Source organism: Vulpes vulpes, chromosome 14 (genome assembly GCF_048418805.1).
Source record: "Vulpes vulpes isolate BD-2025 chromosome 14, VulVul3, whole genome shotgun sequence".
Lineage (NCBI taxonomy): Eukaryota > Metazoa > Chordata > Mammalia > Carnivora > Canidae > Vulpes > Vulpes vulpes.
The window spans coordinates 137,068,499-137,091,165 of record NC_132793.1 but is presented as its reverse complement, the minus strand read 5'-3'; the positions used below and the strand labels follow the sequence as shown (position 1 = coordinate 137,091,165).

The 22,667-nt window shown below is 40.2% G+C and overlaps 1 protein-coding gene across 7 annotated transcripts in view; it reads left to right on the top strand.

Annotated features, from left to right (window-relative positions):
• SLIT2 (slit guidance ligand 2) overlaps positions 1-22,667 on the top strand; it is a 352,220-nt gene that overhangs the window by 290,156 nt on the left and 39,397 nt on the right. For all 7 annotated transcript variants that reach the window (XM_072738007.1, XM_072738006.1, XM_072738002.1 and 4 more), the window contains 5 exons: positions 917-988; positions 4,311-4,474; positions 16,797-16,921; positions 17,061-17,158; positions 18,424-18,563. In XM_072738007.1, coding sequence (XP_072594108.1) covers positions 917-988; positions 4,311-4,474; positions 16,797-16,921; positions 17,061-17,158; positions 18,424-18,563 — 599 coding nt within the window. The remainder of the gene's footprint in view (positions 1-916; positions 989-4,310; positions 4,475-16,796; positions 16,922-17,060; positions 17,159-18,423; positions 18,564-22,667) is intronic.

Below are 22,667 nucleotides of genomic sequence, written 5' to 3'. Positions count from 1 at the left end.
GTACTGTGAGGTACCAAAAGTCACTGTCAGGTTTCCCCCAAAAAACCAAGATTTGTTAGTTTACAAACCTATGCCCCACCGACTGTGTTTTAATAGAGTCCTGCTACGAAGCCCTCTGGCAAATTGTGAACGGCGTTGATCCTTTCACTTTTGTTCTGTGACCGTCAGGGGACCTATCTTAAGAGAGCTCCTATTTCAAAGCACTCAGGCAAATACTGAATAATATTAATAACTGTGACAGATGGAACGTTATTTTCCCTTCCTGTTTTAATTTGAAGTTCCAATAATTAGAGCGTTTGTGTCAAATTCTGTTTTTTTAATCGATCATTTGTTTCTTAGGAAACATGAGCCTGATCGTATAATTTCCAATTTTCTGTTGGGTACCTTGTCTTTTTATTGATATTTATGTCTTTATGCATCTACTACTTGATTCTAACTTTGCAGGTCTTTTTACAGAAGAGTTAACCCTTGTCTCTTATGTGTGTTGTAAATATGCTCCGTTCTGTTCCTTTTACGTTATTATCTTTCATATTAGGGATGTATTTTGTGTCGTCAAAAATGTATCACTCTCTTCCTTTATGGTTTCTGAGTTTTATATGGTGCTTTGAAAGCCTGTCCCATCCTATGTGAATAAAAGGGAGCTCTTCTCTATTTTCTTTTCATACATTTTTAGTTTTGTTTTTACATTTAGCTCTTCAGTCTAGAATTGATTTTATGCATATGTGAAGCAGGAACTAACTTTCTGTTTTCCCAAATAGATGCGCAGCTATTCCAAGACTATGTATCAATAAAGAGACCGTATTTTCTGTACCGATTTAAACTGCTTATTGTAAACACAAGTCTCATCCATGAATGAGCATTTTTCTGAACTCTCTGACATGTAAGAAATTTAATATTGCCTTTTTTCCGCTTTTAGTTCATTACATGGAAATGACATTTCTGTTGTGCCGGAAGGTGCTTTCAGTGATCTCTCTGCATTATCACACCTGTGAGTACCTAGTTCGTGAATGTGGGTTTAGGGTCAAACTCTCCCTGGCAAGTGAGTTTGAAACACACAGTCCTTTGTCACACCTTTTATTGTCGCATCATGAGATGTGGTTGGTTCCATCTTTAAAGAAAATGTGAAGATTTTCAATCTCGATACGGGGCTTTCTGCAAGATAGCCTTAATTTGTCCGTCTGGCCCTTAACTCTCCATTAGCTAATGGAGTTGAATTCTCTTTGCGTAGCTCAGTGTCTTCTTACAAACATGACTCTCCAACTTCCTGTCTGTGTCTTCTCTGAACGTTCTCCGGGTCTAGAACACCAGCTCCCTTTCAATTCAGTTTGCCCAAACCTTGTATTTCCCAGGTGACATTCTTTTTTTTTTTTTAGTGATTTTTTTAATAAATTTATTTTTTATTGGTGTTCAATTTGCCAACATATAGAATAACACCCAGTGCTCATCCCATCAAGTGCCCCCCTCAGTGCCCGTCATCCAGTCACCCCACCCCCCCGCCCACCTCTCCTTCTACCACCCGTAGTTCCTTTCCCAGAGTTAGGAGTCTCTCATATTCTGTCTCCCTTTCTGATATTTCCCACTCATTTTCTCTCCTTTCCCCTTTATTCCTTTTCACTATTTTTTATATTCCCCAAATGAATGAGACCATATAATGTTTGTCCTTCTCCAATTGACTTATTTCACCCAGGTGACATTCTAAGTGTCATGTCCTTTATGAAGCCCTTCTTGAGTTGCTCAAAGTGGATTCATTTATTTAGCAAATATTAGCACGGGCTGTGGCACCCTGCAGAAACAGAGATAGATCAAGACGTTATAGTAGGTGGGGGAAACTGCTGGTAAAATGTTTTTTTTCTTTTTTTTTTTTTTCTTTGTGCTCTGTTTCCTAGCAGCCTGTTTGTATCTCCTTATTTTGGGGAAGTACAATAAAACAACATAATAAAATATGTCATGAATGGAGTCCGAAAAACTCCTTTGGGCCAAATTCCATAATTCCATTATTTATAGCTGTGCTGTTAAGACCATGGCAAACCTGGAAGGAAAATCTGGGGACAGATTTTAGGCTCTAAAATTTGGTTAGGTCAGGGCAGGTCTCGTTCAATAGCAGGCAATGAATATTATCCATTGCCTGCCAGTTCCCCAGAAATTGCCTGCCATCGTATCTCTTGGCTTGTCCTCCTCTCTCAAACCCACTACATCCCGAGAAGATACATTTAGAAGATTGAGAAGGAGGGATGGATGGTCAAAGGATAGGCAACAATAGTCATGCTATTATCTGAATGTGCTTTATGGGGCTCTGATAATCACTGTAGGTTTTTGGTACGTGTGTCTATCAGACTCTTCGGTGCCAGCTGTTAATATCTCTCTCACCAAACGCTAGGGTCCCAGGAGGCAAAGCCTCCACTCTTTCAGGTGTGAACCCCAGCACCTACCTCACAGTCCACACGGGGGCCACTCCTGCTCAGAGTCCATGGATGTCTCTGTGTGAGATACAGCGTGGGGAAGCCGCCTAGCTCAGGGGTGCAGGACTTGGTACTGTCTTCCTGTCATCATCAGGAAGAAAGTAGTCGCTCTGCTAATATTAGGGTGATTTGTCAGAAAAGGCCTCTGAAGGAAGACGCTGGTTGGGCTAAGCAAAACTGCTCCTTCTGCGAGCACCCCACTGACAGTAGGAACAGTTTGACTTGTCCTTGCCATGTGTCTGGTTCTGTCATATATTTCTTTTATGCATTTGTTTTTGATTCTCTAGATCATAAAGAGCCCTGCTCCATTTACTTTTTCCACGTGTCCCCGTGCAGAGCAAGGACTTAGCAAATGTCAGTAGAGATGCCATCAAACGACTCAAAAAACATCATTTTGTGCCTTTTTAATTTAAAAGAGAAGCTTGAATCTGAGCATAACGTTCCCCACACTCCAGTTCTTCATGAGAGTTGGATATTAAAGCTGCTACAATATAAAGTATTACGGTTTCACAAGTATATTTGGGGACTTTCCTCATGAAAGAACACGATGGATTTTGCTTAGACCATAGACCTAGAAGCATTACTAATCACAAGTTAATTAAAAATCGGAAATAATCCATTTTTAAATGCCATTGTATGCATCTGCTACTTATGCCAGGCTTGACAAGTTTACAAAACCCACAGGTTACCTTCTCTGGCCTCAGTTTCTCCATCTGTAAGACAGATTTATTAATACTATTGACCTCTTAGAGTTGCTATTTAGGATTAAAGGAGGTCATTCATATAAATGGCTCAGCAGCACAGTCCCTGCATTTCAGTGCTATGACTATTAGCTTTCGTTTTTGTTTTCCATCACTACTATTGCTTAGGGGAGTAGGAACCAAAGTTCTAACATAAAGGACGTTATAAAGGGACAGACATCTAGTGAAGGTCCAGATCCACTCTGGTGCACTAGCTCTATGCATCTTTATTATTATTTCATATCCCCTCTTTTTAAAAAAGATTATTTATTTATTTATTTATTTATTTATTTATTTATTTATGAGAGAGAGGAAAAGAGCCTGAGCAGGAGGGGAGAGACTCTTAAGCAGACTCCCTAGTGAGTGCAGAGCCCAACACGGCCCTTGGTGTCAGGATGCTGGAGCCAAAACCAAGAGTTGGAGGCTCAACCACCTGGGCCACCCAGTCGCTCCTTGTGCCCTTTCTTATCTCTGTGCCTTCACACTTACTGATCCTTTACCCTGAAACATCCTTCCCAACCTTTTCCATCTCCTTGAATCTACCTGTGTAAAAAGCTCAGGCTTTTAACCACCGGTCTCCCAAAAAAGTTACCCTCTGTTCAAGGTCACCTTGTAAATACTTTCGCTGTAGCACTTCTAATGCAAATTATGTGCGTGTTTGAGTTTGTGCCAGTCACCTTCCCAGAAGCAGTACTTTGGGGTTAAAAATAACGTGTTATTTGTAGTTGGGTCCTGGAGACCTGGCATAGTGATCGGGTCCTCCAAAAATAATTAGTGAATGAGGGAGAAGTTATTAACCTGCGTGGTGGGGGTGGGCTTGCGCCCCAAATGAGCCCGTCTCTGCAAATACGAGAACATCTTGTGGAGCCCAGGTAAATTTTAAGGCCAGTGACGACCCCCTGAGTCTCAGCTGCACATAATTCAGGAAAATGGGAAATCCCCGATGTGTATGTTTTCTTCTAAATTGTTATCAATAAAAAAAAAAAAAATTGTTATCAATAACTCCATAGGGATTTTTCTACTGAGCATCACTTTGAGTTCTGTTCCTTTAGGAAATAACAAGACATCCATACTGTGTGTGCGTGTGTGTGTTTGTGCTGTTGTTTTCCAGAGCAATCGGAGCCAACCCCCTTTACTGTGATTGCAACATGCAGTGGTTATCGGACTGGGTAAAGTCGGAATACAAAGAACCCGGGATCGCTCGCTGTGCCGGCCCCGGAGAAATGGCAGATAAATTACTACTCACGACTCCCTCCAAAAAATTTACATGTCAAGGTACGCTTTTCTAACCGCTTTCACTTCTGTAAATAAATTTAAAGAAATCGCTGTATCAATTTAAAAAGGAAACCACGGCTGCGAGGCTTCGAAGGCCCAGGCGGAAAGCCCCTCACCAATACCGCCTGGCGCCACCCACGCGTGCACAGCCCTGAGCGGTCACCTGAGGAGCCCACGTAGAGAACCTGGCTTCCCAAATAGATTGCAGGAGTCATTAGTGGGAAATGTCTCTTAAGTTTTCTTTAAAATGTACAGAAAAATGAAGAGTACACGATTTCTGGAACTTTCTCTCATAGCCTCTAACACGTAAAATATTTTGCTTTTGCCTTATCTGAACGGGTGTGCCCTGCTCCTAGGGCTGCCAGGGCCCTGTGGCTTCCTGATGCCAGGTAAGGGGAAACGAGCCCTCCCGAGCGTTCAGGCCAAACCCTCTGACTCACCTGCTGTGTTGATGGGGGTGTCCCTTGCTTGTCTGCAACCCTTTCTTTTCCCTTTGTTTCATGTATTTGTGGATTCTGAATAGTGCCTTAGTAACACATGCTTTTTTTTTTCTGTTTTATGTGTCCAATATAGAGAATCTAAATAGAATGTAAATGATAACAGACCTTGTATTTCCACAAGAACTGAAATGACACACTACTCACAATACCTAGAAAATATTGAACTTTTTTTTCCAGTTAACTTTGTTATATATATAAAACTAAATGGAAAAAGAAAAAAACTAAATCATAGCTATCGTGGACCTTAGAGAAGCGCACAGTACGATCTTGCCTTCCAAGGCTTGCAAACCGAGCCGAAGAGATAAATTGTCCACACCTGGGCATTTTAGGTAGAAAAAAAACATCTGGGGAGGTCGTGCCGTGCAGTGGGTCATGGTGTGTGTTTCCAGCTTCACGTTTCAGTAGTTAGATAACCTGACTTTAGTGGTTTAACCAGCTCATGCCTCAGTTTCCACATGTGTAAGCACAGATGATGATAGTACATACCTGAAAGTGTTACTATTGAAATTAAAAAAAGGTACTAGTGTGAAATTAAAAAAAAAAAAAGTAAAGAAAATGCTGATTGTCACAGAAACAGAACAGAATGTTAGATTGCAGGGCTTAAGGGATGCGGGAGGTAGAGGAAATGGGGAGATAGATGTTAAAGAGCACAAACGTTGAGTGGTAACAGTAAGTTCCGGGGATGCCCGGGTGGCTCAGCGGTTGAGCATCTGCCTTCGGCTCACGGCATGACCCTGGGGTCCCGGGTTCAAGTCCTGCATCGAGCTCCCCACAAGGAGCCTGCTTCTCCCTCTGCCTGTGTCTCTGCCTCTCTCTCTGGGTCTCTCAAGAATAAATAAATAAAATCTTAAAAAAAAAAAAAAGGAGTAAGGCCCAAGGATCTAATGTCCAATATGGTGAGTGTAGTTAACACCCCAGTATCACGCTGCACACTCGCCGAGAAGCCTTCTCACCACATGCACACAGAGGTTAACTGCGGGAGGAAGTGGAGGTGCTAGACACTTTGACCTTATTGATCCTTCCACGGCGTATGTGACATCACGTCACCACATCGTACCTTTTAAATATATGCAGCTGTATTTGTGGGTCGCCTCTCGGTACAGCAGGGGGAAAGCTTAGTTGAATCAGTGTGTGCAAAACACATTACCCCACACGAGTAAGCGCTCCGTGTAGGTTGCCTAGCAGTGGGACCGTCATGACCTTTCAGAACACCAACCAAACCACAATAGAGGACACGCAGTTTTACTGATCGAAGAAGGAGTTTCCAAAAACTACACTCCCTTGAAGCCTTTTTTTTTTTTTAAATGGCATCTGATGATTTTCATAGCCGTAAATGGCTGCAAATGATGTCGCTTGCAGCATATTATAAATACTGACATTTTGAAACTAAACTCTTGCAGGGGCTCCTGGGCGGCTCAGTCTGTTAAGTGTCTGAGTCTTGATTTCAGCTCAGGTCGTGATCTCAGGTCGTGAGATCGAGCCCCGGGTCAGGCACTGTGCTGGGCGTGGAGCCTGCTTAGGATTCTCTGTCTCCCCCTCTCCCTCTGCTCCTCGCCCTCCACACCCTTCACGAAAACAAAACACCTCTTCTATTATTCTTCTAAATGCATTTGATGGAATTTAAATGTCAGAGCCAATTTATTTATTTTTTTAAATGTCAGAGCTAATTTAAAAGAGACAAAAACAAGATCCTCTTTAGATTTCACATTGTTCTTTTTTTCCTTGAACTTCTGTTTTTCTCCTCGAGTTTCTATTTCCAGTACCTCAGCAAATTGTCTTATTTTTTGCTTCAAAAGTATCTATAGAATTTGAATTTTTTAAAATGTCCTGCCACCGAAAGTCTTTGAGTCTTTAAATTTTTTCTTAAAACTGAACTGCTGTTAATACTCATGCACCGTTGCTTGGGATGGCATAATTATTTATCAACGTGTTAATGTTTTTTATTAAAAATTGAAAGTACAGTTTTCTTGGAAATGCCTCTCTGGGATTATGTGCACTGATTTCAAGAGGCTTTGCAGATCACTGACATTTCAAATTATTCTTTTGTAACCACAGATTACAAAATATCTTTGGGGGCAGTGACCCACAATTCCTGGTGTCCGGAAAGGCATCTCATTGTTTTAGAAAGTGGAGAACATTGTCAAGTGGGAGATGGGGACAGAAACTGGCACTAAAACTTTCTCTTAGGCATTATCATTGGGCAGATGTGTTTCGGAAAGATTATATGGAGAAGTTGAGAAACTATAAAGTGATTTTCTCATACTTCTCCACGCCCAGGGATACATGCTCTCCATTCTGAAAAATGCTAGTGCTTACCTGTGTTTCTCAACGTTGAGAGTTCCCTGGAGATACTACTTTAAGAAATATTTCATGATAATATAAATTTGTGAAAAGCTACATACTTATATTCAATTCTCTGAGGGTCATTGTTCACAATCATTTGTTAAATGTCCTCAGAAGCCCGACATGTACAACAAACCTACGCACATACATAAATGACTGTTTAACTCAAGATATAGCTAACTGGTTTGACCTTTTTTTCCCCTTTAACGGCATCTTGTTTAGTTCTTTGTGTGGCATGATTGGAAATAGGCTTGAGGGAAAACGGGTCTGGATCAGGGATGCCTGGTACAACTTTCTGCAGTGGTAAAATTGTTGCAAATCTGTGCAAATACAGTAGTCACTGGCCACGTGCGGTTGCTAAGAGGTAGCTGAAGCAACGGAGAAAGTGAATTTCTAATTTTATTAAGTTTGACTTTAATGAGAAAGAATCAGGTGCAGCCACTGGCTACCATGCTGGGTAATGTGGTTGCTACAAAAGCTCAGAGGAAGAAACTGTGTTAGAGGAGAGTAGCTGTGAAAAATTCAGTGCAAGTGCATCTAACTAAGCCACTTGTTGGGGCAGGCTGTCAGGTGTGAGCACGGTGCTCCCGGAGCAGAGCTGTATTGTAGGAAAATGCTGGAACTGTGCTTGAGTTTAGTATTCATCTCAAGTCAACAGGTTGCATGTACTTCCAGCTGCACCCTAAACTGGATAGCAGACCGCAGGGGTGTAGGGCAGGCGACAAGAAGTGTAGACATTCAGAACTCAATAAATAGATTGTAATTGCATTTAGCAAACTTTAAGATTTACTCAGTTTTTCTATAACTCAATGCACTTTTAGAGTGATAGCGGACATTGAAACTACAGTGCCCTCGGCCAGCATATTTCGGTATTTGTCAAAATATTGCAAAGTTTCGTTGTCTTATTAAGATTCTGCTAGTTGTCAATTGATGACAGTTCAGGCTGCATCTTCGCTGCTGCTACTACCACTACTACTACTATGACTACTACGACGACTATTACTACTACGACTAACGGCTTATATTGGATAGTTTACATTATGCTGAGGATCTGACATAGATCCTTATCTACTGTAATCTTTATATCACTCCGAAAGTAAGTACCACTCTTTCCCCACTTGGGAGATGAAAATATTATAATTTAGAGAGATTAGATAATTTGTTCAGAAGCACTCAGCTGCTAAGGAGCCAGAATTTTTGATTCACTGACCCCCAGTGTTTACCATTGAAGTTTACTTTATAATTTTCAATGAAAATATTCTCAAAACAAATCATCAATGTAAGTAAGAGCGCCATTCTACTATTGAAGCATACTTGGAAAATGAACGTTTTGAACCACTTTCATGTGCGTTGCTGGAAATAGTTATTCATAATAAGTGTATTGGTAGAAGGCAAAGCACTCTAATTTACTAATTAAAATGATTCACTCTAAGAAATCTACTGAGTTTTTGAGCTAACATGCCTTATGAGCTTGAAAGCAATAAAATGACACTTCTTTAAATATTTTATAGTTTGAGTTTTTAATATTTTAACTTTTCCCATAGTTATGCCAGTTTAATATGTTTAATTTTATTCATGGAAATCATGTAAGTACATGCTCCTAATATTAAGATTTGTAAATATGTAATTTCAAATTACAGCAGGAAGATGAATATCCTTTAATTGAAGATATGTTTATTTAGCTATATATAAATATAATTTAAATGTTTTCTCTGCTAGGAAAGGCTAGGCTATTATTTTGAGTAATATATTCAGTTAACAGGTTTTATCCTACATTTTTCAGAGTACTTTCTTTATTGTATAATATAGTTTCGGGGCACAATAGAAATAAATAAACTGGATGAAATAGATCATCAGAGAATATTTAATTAACACCTGGAAAAAAAAAAAAAAACAACACCTGGGTTAGAACACTCTTGAGTGGGAGGTAAATGGTCATGACTTTTCTTCATAACCCAAATGTCCAGTCTTCATCTTTTAAATATCAGATGATGCTAAAATGATCAAGGAGTTGGTAGTAAAGCAGAGATTTTTTTCCCTCCCCACGAAATGCAGAATATTGTTAATTTCTGAGAACTTCCTTGTTGCTCTTGGCTCAGCAAGGTTTAGCTGTATAGACGACTAAGTTGTTCACTTTTAATTTGACAGACATTTACTAAACACTTACATGTGCCAAAGAATGAACAGTCTGGTGAAAACGAATGATATGTCCCTTCTTTCATTCACCGGATGTCATGTGAGTTCCTGTTACGCACCAGACACAGTTCCAAGGAATTGAGTCTCTAGTTCGTGCCATAAGCAGGATGTAGAAAGATGTTGGTCTTCACAGAGTTTATATTCTACTGATACATTTAAACAGATAATCCCAAAACAGTATGGAGATTTGACAATGGAAGCATAGGTAAGATACTAATAACATATATCCAGACCAAGCAATCATGGGGTTGTAACTGATACCCCCAGGTCCATCAGGGCTTCAGGAGATTCTGACAGTGAGTCAAAAGGAACTCAGATAAAGGATCAGAAAACCTGGAACCTTTCATATCTTAAGATTACCAACACTGCATCACCACATTAATGTCTTCCACTAATTTTATATGTTAAGATTCCTCTAGGCTCTAGAATTCCTTGGGGAAATTCCACGTCTCTCAGCAGTAACATTGTAATACTATTTTTTTTTTTTTCCAGCAAGATCAACATCTTCCTTTTAGGGAAGTTCTTGACAATCCTGAGATCTTTGTTTTGTGTCTCAAAATCACTGGTTGATCATGTCCTTAGTCATTTAGGCAGTTAAATAATACAGCCGAGAGGTGCCTGGGTGGCTCACCCAGTTAAGCATCTGGCTCTTGATTTTGGCTCAGGTCATGATTTTGGGGTCCTGGGATCGAGCCCTGCATCGGGCTCTGTGCTCAGTGTGGCGCCTACTTGGGATTCTCTCCCCTCCCACTCCGTCTCCCTCTGCCCCCCTCTCTCTCTTTCTCTCAGATAAATAAATAAATCTTTAAAAATTTTAAAACTGTAATAATATAGCCCAAACTAGAAGCAATGAAAAATTAACTAGATCCATTTTGAAGTAATACTTAAAATTTGATCAGATCCTTTTTACATTTTCAGATTTATTACCATCAGCACATAATTATAATTTTGAAATAAGCTTAGCTTTTTTGGGATTATGAATTGCTCACTGGCCAAGGAAAACATTCAGGTTTGTACATAGTTACTTGCCAAAAGCACCATCTTTAAAAAACAAGCAAGGACTATTTTTCTGTTTTTTTTTTTTTTTTTTAACAAGACTCTTTTTCATTATACTTTTGAAAACTTAAAACACTGGGAAATTTTAACAGACGTTAATTTTAATAGGGGATGAGAACCAGCAATTCATAGTCTGTTCTTAAGTATCGTACATCCATATTCAATCTATCATAAGATCCCATAAAATAATTATTATTGTTCTTTTCCATTCCATTGTGACTCCAGAACATTTATTGGCCTGAGGTCCCATATATATATACCAAATAGCCAAGCCTAGTGATTCCAGAGATGGAATATGCAGCCTTTATGTTTTTATTAAATCATTTATCCAACTCAAGTTTATAAGATCTTAACCCCGTATCATGTGTCGACCATCTCCAACCCTACAGTAAAACTACAAGAATGCCAGCGATTTCCATCTTGCCAACTTCAGTGGCTTATTTTTAGTCATATTTGTTTTTTGTCTTAGACATTGAGCAATACTTCTCTTTTTTTTTAAAGATTTTTTTTATTTATTCATGAGAGACACAGAGAGGCAGAGACACAGGCAGAGGGAGAAGCAGGGTCCCTGCAGGAAGCCTGATGTGGGACTCGATCCCAGGACCCCAGGATCACGCCCTGGGCCAAAGGCAGATGCTCAGCCACTGAGCCACCCAAGTGTCCCATGAGACTGCTCCTTCTTCTACATTCTCTTTGCTTCCTTCTTCATTCCTTTGCTGACACCTTTTTCTTACATTCTTTAATATTGATATAGATGGGGTTTTCTCCTATCCCTATTAAATGAACTGATTTCAATAGCATGACCATGGCTTTTCTAATGATCTCCAGATTTAATATTTCCATGCACCTAGTGAATTCCTCCCCTGTGTAGGCTTGCAGAAGCTTAAAACACATATTCCAAAACCTGCATTTTCATTTCCCACATCCTCTTGCAACTGCATTCTGTAGTTGATATATGCATGTCCCTACTACTGAACTGTAAGTTTTTCCAGAAACTTCGACGTTTCACTTACCTTTGAACTCCCCAGACTTAGCTTACTTCCTGGCATGAAGTAGATCCTCAATAAATATTTGATAAATGAATGACCTAGTGATGGAATGTTGTTAAAAATATGCATTTGATATTAATGCTTAAGAAATGCAGTCATGTAATAGCGAGTGAAGCTTAGAGTTTTGGGGTTTTAAATAAGAACCTTCTTTTAGTTAATTATGCCCAACATCAAATACCCCCCACATTTTTCCTGAGTTGTCTTTGATGTACCTTTGACTTTATATAAGGGCAGTGCTAGAGGATTCTCTTATTTGACTTAGGTTTCCAAGGGATGCCACAATGAAGGCAGACTCTGGGATATAGTTAGAAATTTGTGTCTGGAGCTTTTAGTAATAAATCAAAGTGAGAATGCAATTCTCAGTGGGTGGCGATATTGGTGTCAGGTGCATAGCGAGTGATTTCCGTCAAGTAAGCAAGTCTGCCTACAAGCTTTAATGGATTTGAGGTCCAGCAGTTTGTCTGTTAAAGATTAAAGTAACTGGCAAAGACAAATTGTTAACCAAACTTTTGGCTCATTTTCCCTTTGAATTATTAAGCTAAACACACTTCCAATCCATACAGCTGATGCTGGAGGGCTCTCTTAAGTCCAGACCAAGTCTTAAATCACCCTAGTTATCCTAGACTGCCCTCCTTCGTTTCAGGGACATAGTAAACATGTATAGTCCTTTTTTTTTTAAAGATCTTTATTTATTCAGGAGAAACACAGGGAGAGAGGGAGAGACATAGGCAGAGGGGGAAGCAGGCTCCCTGCAGAGAGCCTGATATGAGACTCGATCCCAGGACCCTGGGGTCACGACCTGAGCTGAAGGCAGACGCTCAACCACAGAGCCCCCCAGGTGCCCCAACATCTGTATTCCTGAAACTAGATTTTTTTTTTTTTTTGTCCTCTGTGGCTCACATCTTACAAAGGCTAATGCGCTGGCACTAATTTAAAATTTCTTGAGACTAAACTTTGGGCAGGTGGAAAGATTGAAGATGGGTGAAGTTGTATCAGCAAGGAAGCTGCAGTTCCTTGCCAAGCAGCAGTGTAAGAACAAAAACTCTCCTCCTTAACGTTGCAGTGTTCCTGGTGGTTGTCCATGCCAAATTTGCAACCCCGGTTGCAGTCCTTCACCACATAAAATCATTAATGCTGGGTGTTGTTTCCCAGTGAATAATGATCTCTCAGTGCCCCCTGCCATTCCTCCTTGATTCTGATAATTATAGGTCCCTACAATTTTCCCAAATTTCAGCACCTCCTGGCATGGACAGAAGATGCTCAGTGAAACCTCTAATGAATGAATAAATAGCAAGTTCTAGTTTGCCTTAGTCAGTGTTAAAATTTGAGCAAACAAGCGGAGGAAGATTTCCTTTCTCCTTCCAGGTAAACCACCCATGTTCCTTTCAGCTGCCTCCCTTCTTTGGAAGCCCAGGGAAGACGGTCTGAATTTGGCTGGGGTTTCTGTGCTTGCTCTCACTTTACTCTGTACTCAAAACTCAGTATCCTTTCATTTAACACTGAAAGCAACCCATTGAGACGACGACCACTACTCTAACTCCACACCCGTACTAACGATCGGGCTTACTAGTTTAGCTTGATGGACCTCAGACCCTCTGTCCAAGACTGCTTGCGTGACGATAAGGGTCTTGTCCAGTTCCTGTTCCTGGACATCTTCTTTCATCTGGGAATAATCAAGTGTGCAAAATTCTATATGTGCTGGTTTTCCCCTAAAGAGCCGTCTTCAGCATCACTCTTTAGCTCTGATATCATCTCCTTGTTATAGAAATGGATTAAAGATGTCGCTCCCCTTGAATAAGAATTTTGCAGAAAAGGACCTCAGAGAAAGTATCCTGGGTAGAAAATAAATCACAAATTGAAGGCAAAAAAAGAAAACAGAAGGTAGACTTAGAAGAGGAACGATATACTGGTGGGAAGATGAATGAGAGGAGAGAGCCAGATACAAGGGATATAATTCTGAGGGCCTAGTAGATAGAAATGAGCAGATTTAGATAAACCAGGTGGGCATGAAAATCGCACTATAGGAAGGAAGGATGTTTAGTTTGGGAGAATCACAATCTAAATAAGAAAATGAAATAAGTAAAAATAAATAAGAACTTTATCACTTGTAAGGTATTTGGGGGATATTAGACACTATTTGGAATTGCTGTATCTCACAAACATCTTTTGAATTACCCCTTTACTCACACTCAGGAACTAGAAACAAGAAATTATCTTTGAGAAATGGACTTTAAAAGGAAGGTTTGAAAAAGGAGAAGCAGATAGAGTGGTAGCTGGAGTAGTCAACTTTATGAACCTGAGGAACTTAGAACTCAGTGTGTTATTTTATTTTATTTTATTTTATTTTTAAGATTTATTTATTTTTTCGTAAGAGACACACAGAGAGAGGCAGAGACATAGGCAGAGGGAGAAGCAGTCCCCATGCAGGGAGCCTGATGCGGGACTCGATCCCGGGTCTCCAGGATCACGCCCTGAGCCAAAGACAGACACTCAACTCCTGAGCCCCCCAGGCGCCCCAGAACTCAGTATTTTAGAACTATAATCCCAATTCTGATGCCACCAAAACAGTTTGCAGGTTTAAGAAATATATTGGGAAAAGCCAGCGCACATGGGAAAGACTGTTATTTTGATTCCTTTATCTAAACTGAGTATATATGAGGGGACAATGATCTCATTTGGTTTGCCCATAAGAAATTCTAGGCAATGAAAATGGTTGAGCAGGATTAATTATAGGAACCCAAATTTGTCCCTGGGAGAAAAAAAAAACTGGAGAAATTAGTGCTTATTGGAGAAATTAGTGCTTATTGATTAACATATTAGATACAGTTCAGTGGATATGTCTTAAATCTTGGCTCTGCGCTAAAACAGTCTCCTTCAGCCTGGCGGTGTTGTTATCTCCATCCTCTGTTACATGCTTCAAGATGTTTTTAATTGTTTTTCTTGAGACAATTTCTGGCTCCTCATCTAAACAATCAAGTGTAATTTTTGAAGAATGTCACATTTCCACAGAATAAACAACACAACTGCCAACCCTAAACTCCTCTATTCAAACCACAGTCTTAAGAGGTTTAAAGCACAGAAATAGACCACGAGGCAATCTTCCTCAAGGTCTTGGGAAGTGGCCAGACGAGTGTTTATAGTCCTCATATTTGCTGATGTTCTGTTTTGCTTGTGCACATTCTTAGCTGTTTCCCTCTGTGGCTTTTTTCCAAATGAGATTCTTCTTTCTTCTACCCTAGCCAAGTACCCACTACTTCCTTTTCTGTTGCTGATTTCAGGCATGATAAGGTTGGCCAACACGGGGCTATTCATGGTGGGGCGTTATCTTAATTCAACTCATTGCTTTAACTAACTGTCAGCACTTATTTCTCCAGGGTGCTTAATAGCTAAATTTATTTAATAAACAAGTCAGGGCGGGGGTGAGAAATTAAATGTCTCTGAGCATCCCTTTGGTATTAATCCCAGCAATTTCCCAGCTGCGATTTGATAGAAAGCTGCATTCGTTGCTCTGGTTACCAAGGGGAAATGCAGGGGACACTGGCAAGGTCTCCCTAGTGACGGAGGTGTCACTAGAAGTACCCGCCACCCCTCTCCATTGATAAAGTCATTCCCCAGAGCTGTCGTCCATTTCCCAGCGGCTTAAGAAGAAACAGGAATCTCTTTGTAGAAATGATTTAGGGTTCTTGTTAATAGAAAAAACTGACCGATACAGAACACTCTCTTCCTTCGGATTTTATTCCAAAACCATTATGTGAGTGTGTTCTGGTATTTTCTAGGGTCAGGGAGTACATAGATGCGAAGAGTCCTGAGGCCTACCGTGATGACTCCCATTTTCCTTCTGTTCCCGTCACTAACCCCGTTACTCACAAACATACACTCTAACCTGTAGAAGAATTCGACGAGAGCAGAGGTTTTGGGGTGGAGGGAGGTACCTCAGAGCGTTAGTTAGGTCAGGGAGAGTGGAAGAGGGGCCTGCTGACAGTCAACTCCGATAGCTTCGCTGGAAGTTACGTGGGATGAAGGGATGAAGCGCACAGCTGGAATGATCGCTGCTTGCTCCAGCGGGGATGAAGAACTACTGAGATGAGGCTGAGGACAGAAACCTCATTAACGTTTGTGTCATTAGAGTGTTGTGTTTGATATGTGTCATATATTTGATTGGCGTCTATATTTGATTTTATTTGATTGACAATATATGACATATATTTGGTATATGTCACCCTGATTCTGTCCTCATCGGTTGCCAAGAGGCAGTCTAAGGAGCTCTCAAAAATACGGACACACGTAGCATCAGTGGAACGTAATTTTATCGGAGACAGTACAATTTCCGCATTGTTAGCCATTTATGGGATGAATATGTGCAACCAAAGGAAAATGGCTGCAAGTGAATCTGCCTTTAATCTAAACCTTTCATGGATCAGGAGGTTTTTTTTTTTAAAGCGTGTATCCCGAAAGGTGAGATCGCAAGTGAAGATTATGTCTACGGTATTTCCTTTGTGGAGGGGAAGAAACAGAAATCTCACCTACCACATGCCTGTGCTAATGTGTCACCACACTGAACCGAAGGGATCTGAGGGAGAATACGATGGAAATTACATTTTTGGTTTATTTCCAGTGGCACCGTGTTCTATCTCCTGTATGAAAATAACACTACTGAACTAATGATAGCCAGGCAGGTGCATACTGTTGTATTTTAATTGCACTGACATATTTCTATTTATGCATTGAACTTGCCCGCACATGCCTCAACACCCGCTCCCCCAGACGGACCCACACAGAGTCCTCTTTGGGATCAATGGTGTGCATGTCCATGCAAGTGGGCTAAAGTTAAGGTGCAGGCAAACCACAGGATGCATCCACACAGGCTAGTTGGCCCATGAGGGGATCGACCTGTGATATGGGCATCACTACCGTCGGATCCGAACCACTTAGGTTCACAGTCCATAGTCCCGCTCTGACACCGGGCACTCTCACCAGACCTCAATGAGGTGCTCTCCTGTTGCATTCTTGAACATTATCTGATGATGCTAATTTTGGTTTTATTCATGGAAGAGAAATACATAGAGATATGTGATCAACACTTTTCATACAAAATCTGCTATATTAAGGCATTTAAATAATTCAAGAGAACTGAAAACACAAAGCATCGGTTTCTTACATTTTTTAATTAATTTTCAGGTCCTGTGGATATCAATATTCTAGCTAAATGTAATCCCTGCTTATCAAACCCATGTAAGAATGATGGCACCTGTAACAATGATCCAGTCGACTTCTATCGCTGTACCTGTCCATATGGTTTCAAGGTAAGTAGAAGCTTTTGAGGGAGCCATGGTCTGAAAACACAACTTTCTTTGGTGGGTCCTCATTATTCTGTTGTGTTTTCTCGATGTACTGAGATCTCCTCTGTTTACTCTTGACTTGACTTGGCCATTCCTTCTCCAGGGGCAGGACTGTGATGTCCCAATCCACGCATGCATCAGTAACCCATGTACACATGGAGGAACTTGCCACTTAAAGGAGGGAGAAAAAGATGGATTCTGGTAGGTCACTCATCTAGAATATTCTTTCTGAAGCGTTGGAGCATGAGTAAGCAGACATTCATTTTCCTTTTCAGGTCAAGGGGTATTATCCTTAACGCCGGAAATTTATTTCACAAGGACAATATAGATTAGTCCTTCTCAGAGATACTGTGATATAAAAAACAAGTGGAGAGATTACAGTATTCTCAGCTCAGGATGCTATAAAAAGCAAGAAATGTTTAAGACGTGCAGGTGCGTGCATTAGGATTCACGCAGTCAGATGAGGTCAAGACAAAGTAGTAGTTCTGTTATGCTAATTAATAGCCAGGGGTCTCCTACTTCAAGTCCTGTATTCATCTGTTGCTTTGTGTATTGCTTTTACAGACAGTGTGTAATGATAAGCTGCAGGTCCCACGGAAACAGATAATTAATGATTCATTTCCAGGCCACAAAATGAGGAGACGAACATGCTGTGAACATTTTTAATCTGGAGTTATTTAATCGTACGGTACAATTACTTTAGGTGTATTTCATGAATTATGAAATAGAGTTCTTATGATGACAGTAATCATTTCACATAAGAGTGTTAATCTCCTGCAAAGCTTGTTAGAAACACCACTTTTTATAATAAAAATTCTTCAGCTCTGCGTACCGTTATGAAATGGTCACGCTTCCAGTACGACTACTCCCCAAGATTATTCTGATACGCATCGAGGTGAAGTATACGATGTTTTTATTGTCATTGAAAAACTGTATTTGTTGAGACTTGAAGAGAACGTGTACATTTTATGATGACAAGGAAGATGTAATTTAATTTTTATATTTCTTTTTTGTTTTGAGACGTGGAAGACATTACTACAGCTGTGGTAGGAGATAGTGTCATTTTTTTAAGTCAGAATTCGTGCCTCCTCATTTATGAGCAGAGAAGCATGAGTCATTTTATTAGAGCACAAGTTGATATTAAGATATCTAGGGCTGTAAACTTTGCTTGTGTTTTAGAGCCGCGAATACGTTGGATTTATTGACTTACAGGACCATGGGGCCATTTGCCATCTTGCGGCCCACGTAAATTTTCTTTTTTTCTTTTTAAATTGTTCCTGACTGGATGCTACCTTAAATCCATGCTTACTACATGTCATTTAAAAGCATTTTAAAGTTCAGTGTCTTACAGTTAAAACCTCTGTAATTGATGAGAATGTTTAGCTTTTTTTTCAGTATTCGGACCATATGGCTTTAAAATGCAGCAAAGAACATGTCTTTTGCCTTCTCTCCCCGCTGGCGTTCAGGTGTATTTGTGCCGATGGATTTGAAGGAGAAAATTGTGAAGTCAATGTTGATGACTGTGAAGATAATGACTGTGAAAATAACTCTACGTGTGTCGATGGAATTAATAACTACACATGCCTTTGTCCGCCTGAGTACACAGGTAGGAAGAGCAGGGGATTCTGTGCCGTCAATAGGGTCTCTGTTTGAAAGCATCGTTGGCCATGGGCTGTATTTGTGTATTAAGCCATTGTATTATTCAGTAACCGGTAGGTGTTCCAAAAATTAGATGCAATGTGAATAACAGCTAAGGAGGGTTTCAGCCAAGCCAATGAAAGACGAAGCAGGCTCAGAACACAGGCATCTACATAGAGCCACACTCTCCAGCAGAAAAAGAAATGATCGTTCTGAAGTTTTCAGACCACAGTTGCGTAACATTTTCACGTAAAGCATTTCTCCCGTGCAAACCGACCCACCGATACATACGTGAAAAGGGGGCATTTTTTTTTTCACATTGTCAAAGCATAATTAGGCATTTGAGATGGCTCGTGTCCATACTTGTGTTTTCCCTTAGTAACTCATGTCCTTCTAAATAAAACATAATCAGGAAGATACTGAGCACTTTGGATAATCATATAATTACCACCTTTTTTTTTTCTTCCTGACGTTTCGTATCTGGGGGTGACATATTCCGTTAAGTCTTTCACAGCAGGTAAACTTCCCTGCACAAACCAATTTGCTGTAAAGGCAACATCAAGTTTAGACCTCCCTGTTATGTCAGATTATCTGTTCTGATTGGTTTCGGCGGCTCTGAGTTACAATCTTGTTTCTTAGCAATAAACCACTTCATTTTAATGTTGATAGAGAAAAGGAGAATATTACGGATTTTATTTGTAAGAAAAGATGGGGAAGTAGAGTTGTCACTCTATCCAAAATCACCATTCTTATTTTGATGACTATTTTTCCTTAACCCTACACTTGTCTACAATTTTAATACATAGTTAAGAATATCAGAGGGTAGGATAACTGTGTGGATGACTGAGGTTAACATCTCTAAACATGAAAAGATGAGAGCACATCTGTATGATTCACTTTCCCAGGGGTTTGTTAGAATAGCATTGAAATTTAAGCTTTTATGGAATACTCAAACTTTGAATTTTAATAAGTACTTTTCTTGGTGGGAAAATGCTAGATAAAATAAAACTGTTTGGTTTTGACATCCCAGACCTGTTTGCCTTCAAACCTGTCTTTTCCATGATACGTTTTTTTTTTTTACACCAGCGAAGCATATCATATGATATGCTACGTGTCTAGTAGAAATCTGAACATGTTGTATCATAATTGTTCCATGATGTACGTGGAGCCCTTCGGCCCCTTAGTGGCTAGTTTGAATTCCTTGATATTTCCCATTAATAGAGGACGGCAAGTATATCCAGTAGGTCTCCATTCTCACATGGTTGGGGAGTTTAGATGCCACATAACTTTCACATTCGCACTCACATTACATGTGTCACACCTCCGAGACTTGCCACTGACCTGCACGCACAGGTCCTGGAGCCCTGGGCGCTGCCCTGAGAATCTGAGTTTTGTTGACTGAGCTGATTTAGACTTGTACAGGAAACCCAGTGTTTGCACTAAAATCGGTACCTGTTACCCTCTTAGGATAGAAGAATTCTGTTTTCCTATCATGGCTCTGATCATTACTGGAAGGGCTTAATTCATTTAATTTTGGTAGCCTCTTTAAACTCATCTGCACTGACCTGGACAGATCGGACCCCAGCAGCTCAAGCACACCTGGGTTCGCCCGTGTGCTCCTGAGCACGAAAATCAAGAATTTATCTAAATCCCCTCATGAGAACCTCAGCTTGAAAGCACCATGTATTCAGTTCCTACACACTGTTTTTTTAGGATAATTTACATCAGGTGGCAGCTCTTCTCAGTTGGTTTGGAGGGGTCCCCCTGCTTTGGCTGTAGATTTACTGTATCTTATTCCTTATCCATTTCTTTTGAGTCTTATTTTACCTTCTCTCCCCTCATTTTCCAAGCTTCCTTCTAGCACCTGCTCCTCTCGAACACGTTTTCTCCATCCTAAGTGATTTTGTTCAGTGCCACTTCCTCTGAGAAGTGTCATGAAGCCTCATTTCCGTCTGTCCGATCGCTTCATCTGAAACATATCAACCCCAAAACTTAGCAAAACCCCTTTTTAGCCAAAATATGACATCTATAAAAGCCATCATGTGGAAATCTGCCATGACTGTCTACCCCAGAGTCATGGGGCTCTCAACAAGAACTGAGACTCCGACATGTTTTTAGCCATAGCAATCGCAAATACTGGCTTGCCTTAGTATGGGCAAAGGATGAACAAAAACATTGAACTCACTAGAAAGCTCGCAGCATACAGCACATGCAGACATTGCCCCGGTAACTGGGCTGGGTCCTGTGGGCAACCAGGAGCTTGACAGTGGGCATCAGAGCAGGTATCTCTACCAGGCACATTTGTCACTCATCCATTAGCTGTCGTATTTTTGTCCATATGTGAAATGAGCTCATTTACAAAATATCAAGCAACCATCTGCAGATTTTGAAATCAGTGGCACATAAATGGCCTTTAATTATAGGAAAGCATAAATCGGACTCTAGAGTTTCATATCATGCTTCATCCAAGTCTGTAGTGAGGGGGGAATTTTTGTTGTTGTTGTTAATAATATGGCTGTATTGTTTTAGATTTAAGATTGGAATCTGATTAATGAGTAGGAGACCTGGGAAAAGAAACCCCGGCTGTGCTCAGGGAATATAATCATGTTGTCATTGCTTAAAAATCACTCAAGTCACAAGTTGCTTTTCTGTTTGGAGATGTTTTGCTCTATACCGCCAAAGGCAGACAATGAGAAAGTGAACTGTTGAGCAGGAACAAATAAAATTTCATGGGAAAAGGCTGTAAATTATTATGGTGAAAGGTCTTACATTTGGCACCCGTGTCAAGAGTCAGAAATGGACATGATGTTGTTAACAGAAAATTCAGAGATCTGCAAGCCGTCTGACAGAGAACTCACGATTTGATGGGCAGGCTCTAAAATGGAGCTAAAAATATCCAAAACAAAATGAACTGCCATTGGGAAATTAAATTTATTTAAACCCTTGTGACCAAAACATCCCAGTAAATAGTTATTGATTTATTAAAGGAGAAAACTCTCTGTTCTTTCCTCCTGCAGGGATTGACAGCATAAATTTTAAGGGTCAATATTGTTTTTTATTATCTAATCCTTGCTCTGCCTTCCCCACCAGAGCTCTCAAAACTATTCTTTTCTACCCAACTCAGCGTAGTATCTATCCTCCTAGTTGTGTCATATGACTGTTGGTAGCTAGTATTTTTTGGATGAGATTAATTTTTGGAAATTTTAATTCACTGTGATTTTAAATTAACATTACTATGCTACAGATTCAGGAGGTAGGACTCTGGAATTATTAAACAAATAATTTAAAAATTCACTCTAGGATTTTAATTTTAGCTTGTGAGATCGTTTTTGTTTTTCTTTTAATCATTACTATATCCTTCCTAAAAACAGCACATACCTTGGAGAAATATTTTCAAGGAATCCCTCAAATTACCTAAGCTCAAAACCTATAAAAGTAAAAATTGTAAACATGGCATCCCTGCAACATTGTCATCTATTCTTAAGCTCAGGTATGAACTTAGGTGTTGAGTTGAAAAATATGTTTTTGCACAGCTCACAGGAGTCAGAACCCTGGATGAACTACATCAACGTTACGTTTCTTAACACTGTTCTCATGGGACCATATACAAAGATAACACAAAATTGGCCACAACATAAACCACAGCATATTGGGATTACAGAAATTCTGTGACTGAAAGCTTCCACACAAATTGGGCATGTAAAAACTCAGAATTATTTTGTTGAAAATACCCAGACCATTTTAGTCGTTCCATTTTGTACCATTATTTCTTCGCTTTCCAAATCTCCAATGCTCCCACACAAACCGTGAAGTGCATAGCTTCAAGAGGTAGAGCTGGTTGTTAAATAAACTGGCTTAGACACAGACCTATGGCTCCCTGTGTGATGGCCTTAACCTTTTGCCTCGTTTACTCCATGTTTGTGCGTCTGGCCCGCCGTAGGTAAGAAATCTAAGCCTTGCTTCAGTTTGCTCTCACCCTTGGCTTCTCTGTTGTTAATGCTGCGCATTGGCTTCGTGTGCTCTGCTGTTGTATTGCAATGTAAAAAGTCTTTTGTCTCTTCTGTCTTTGTCG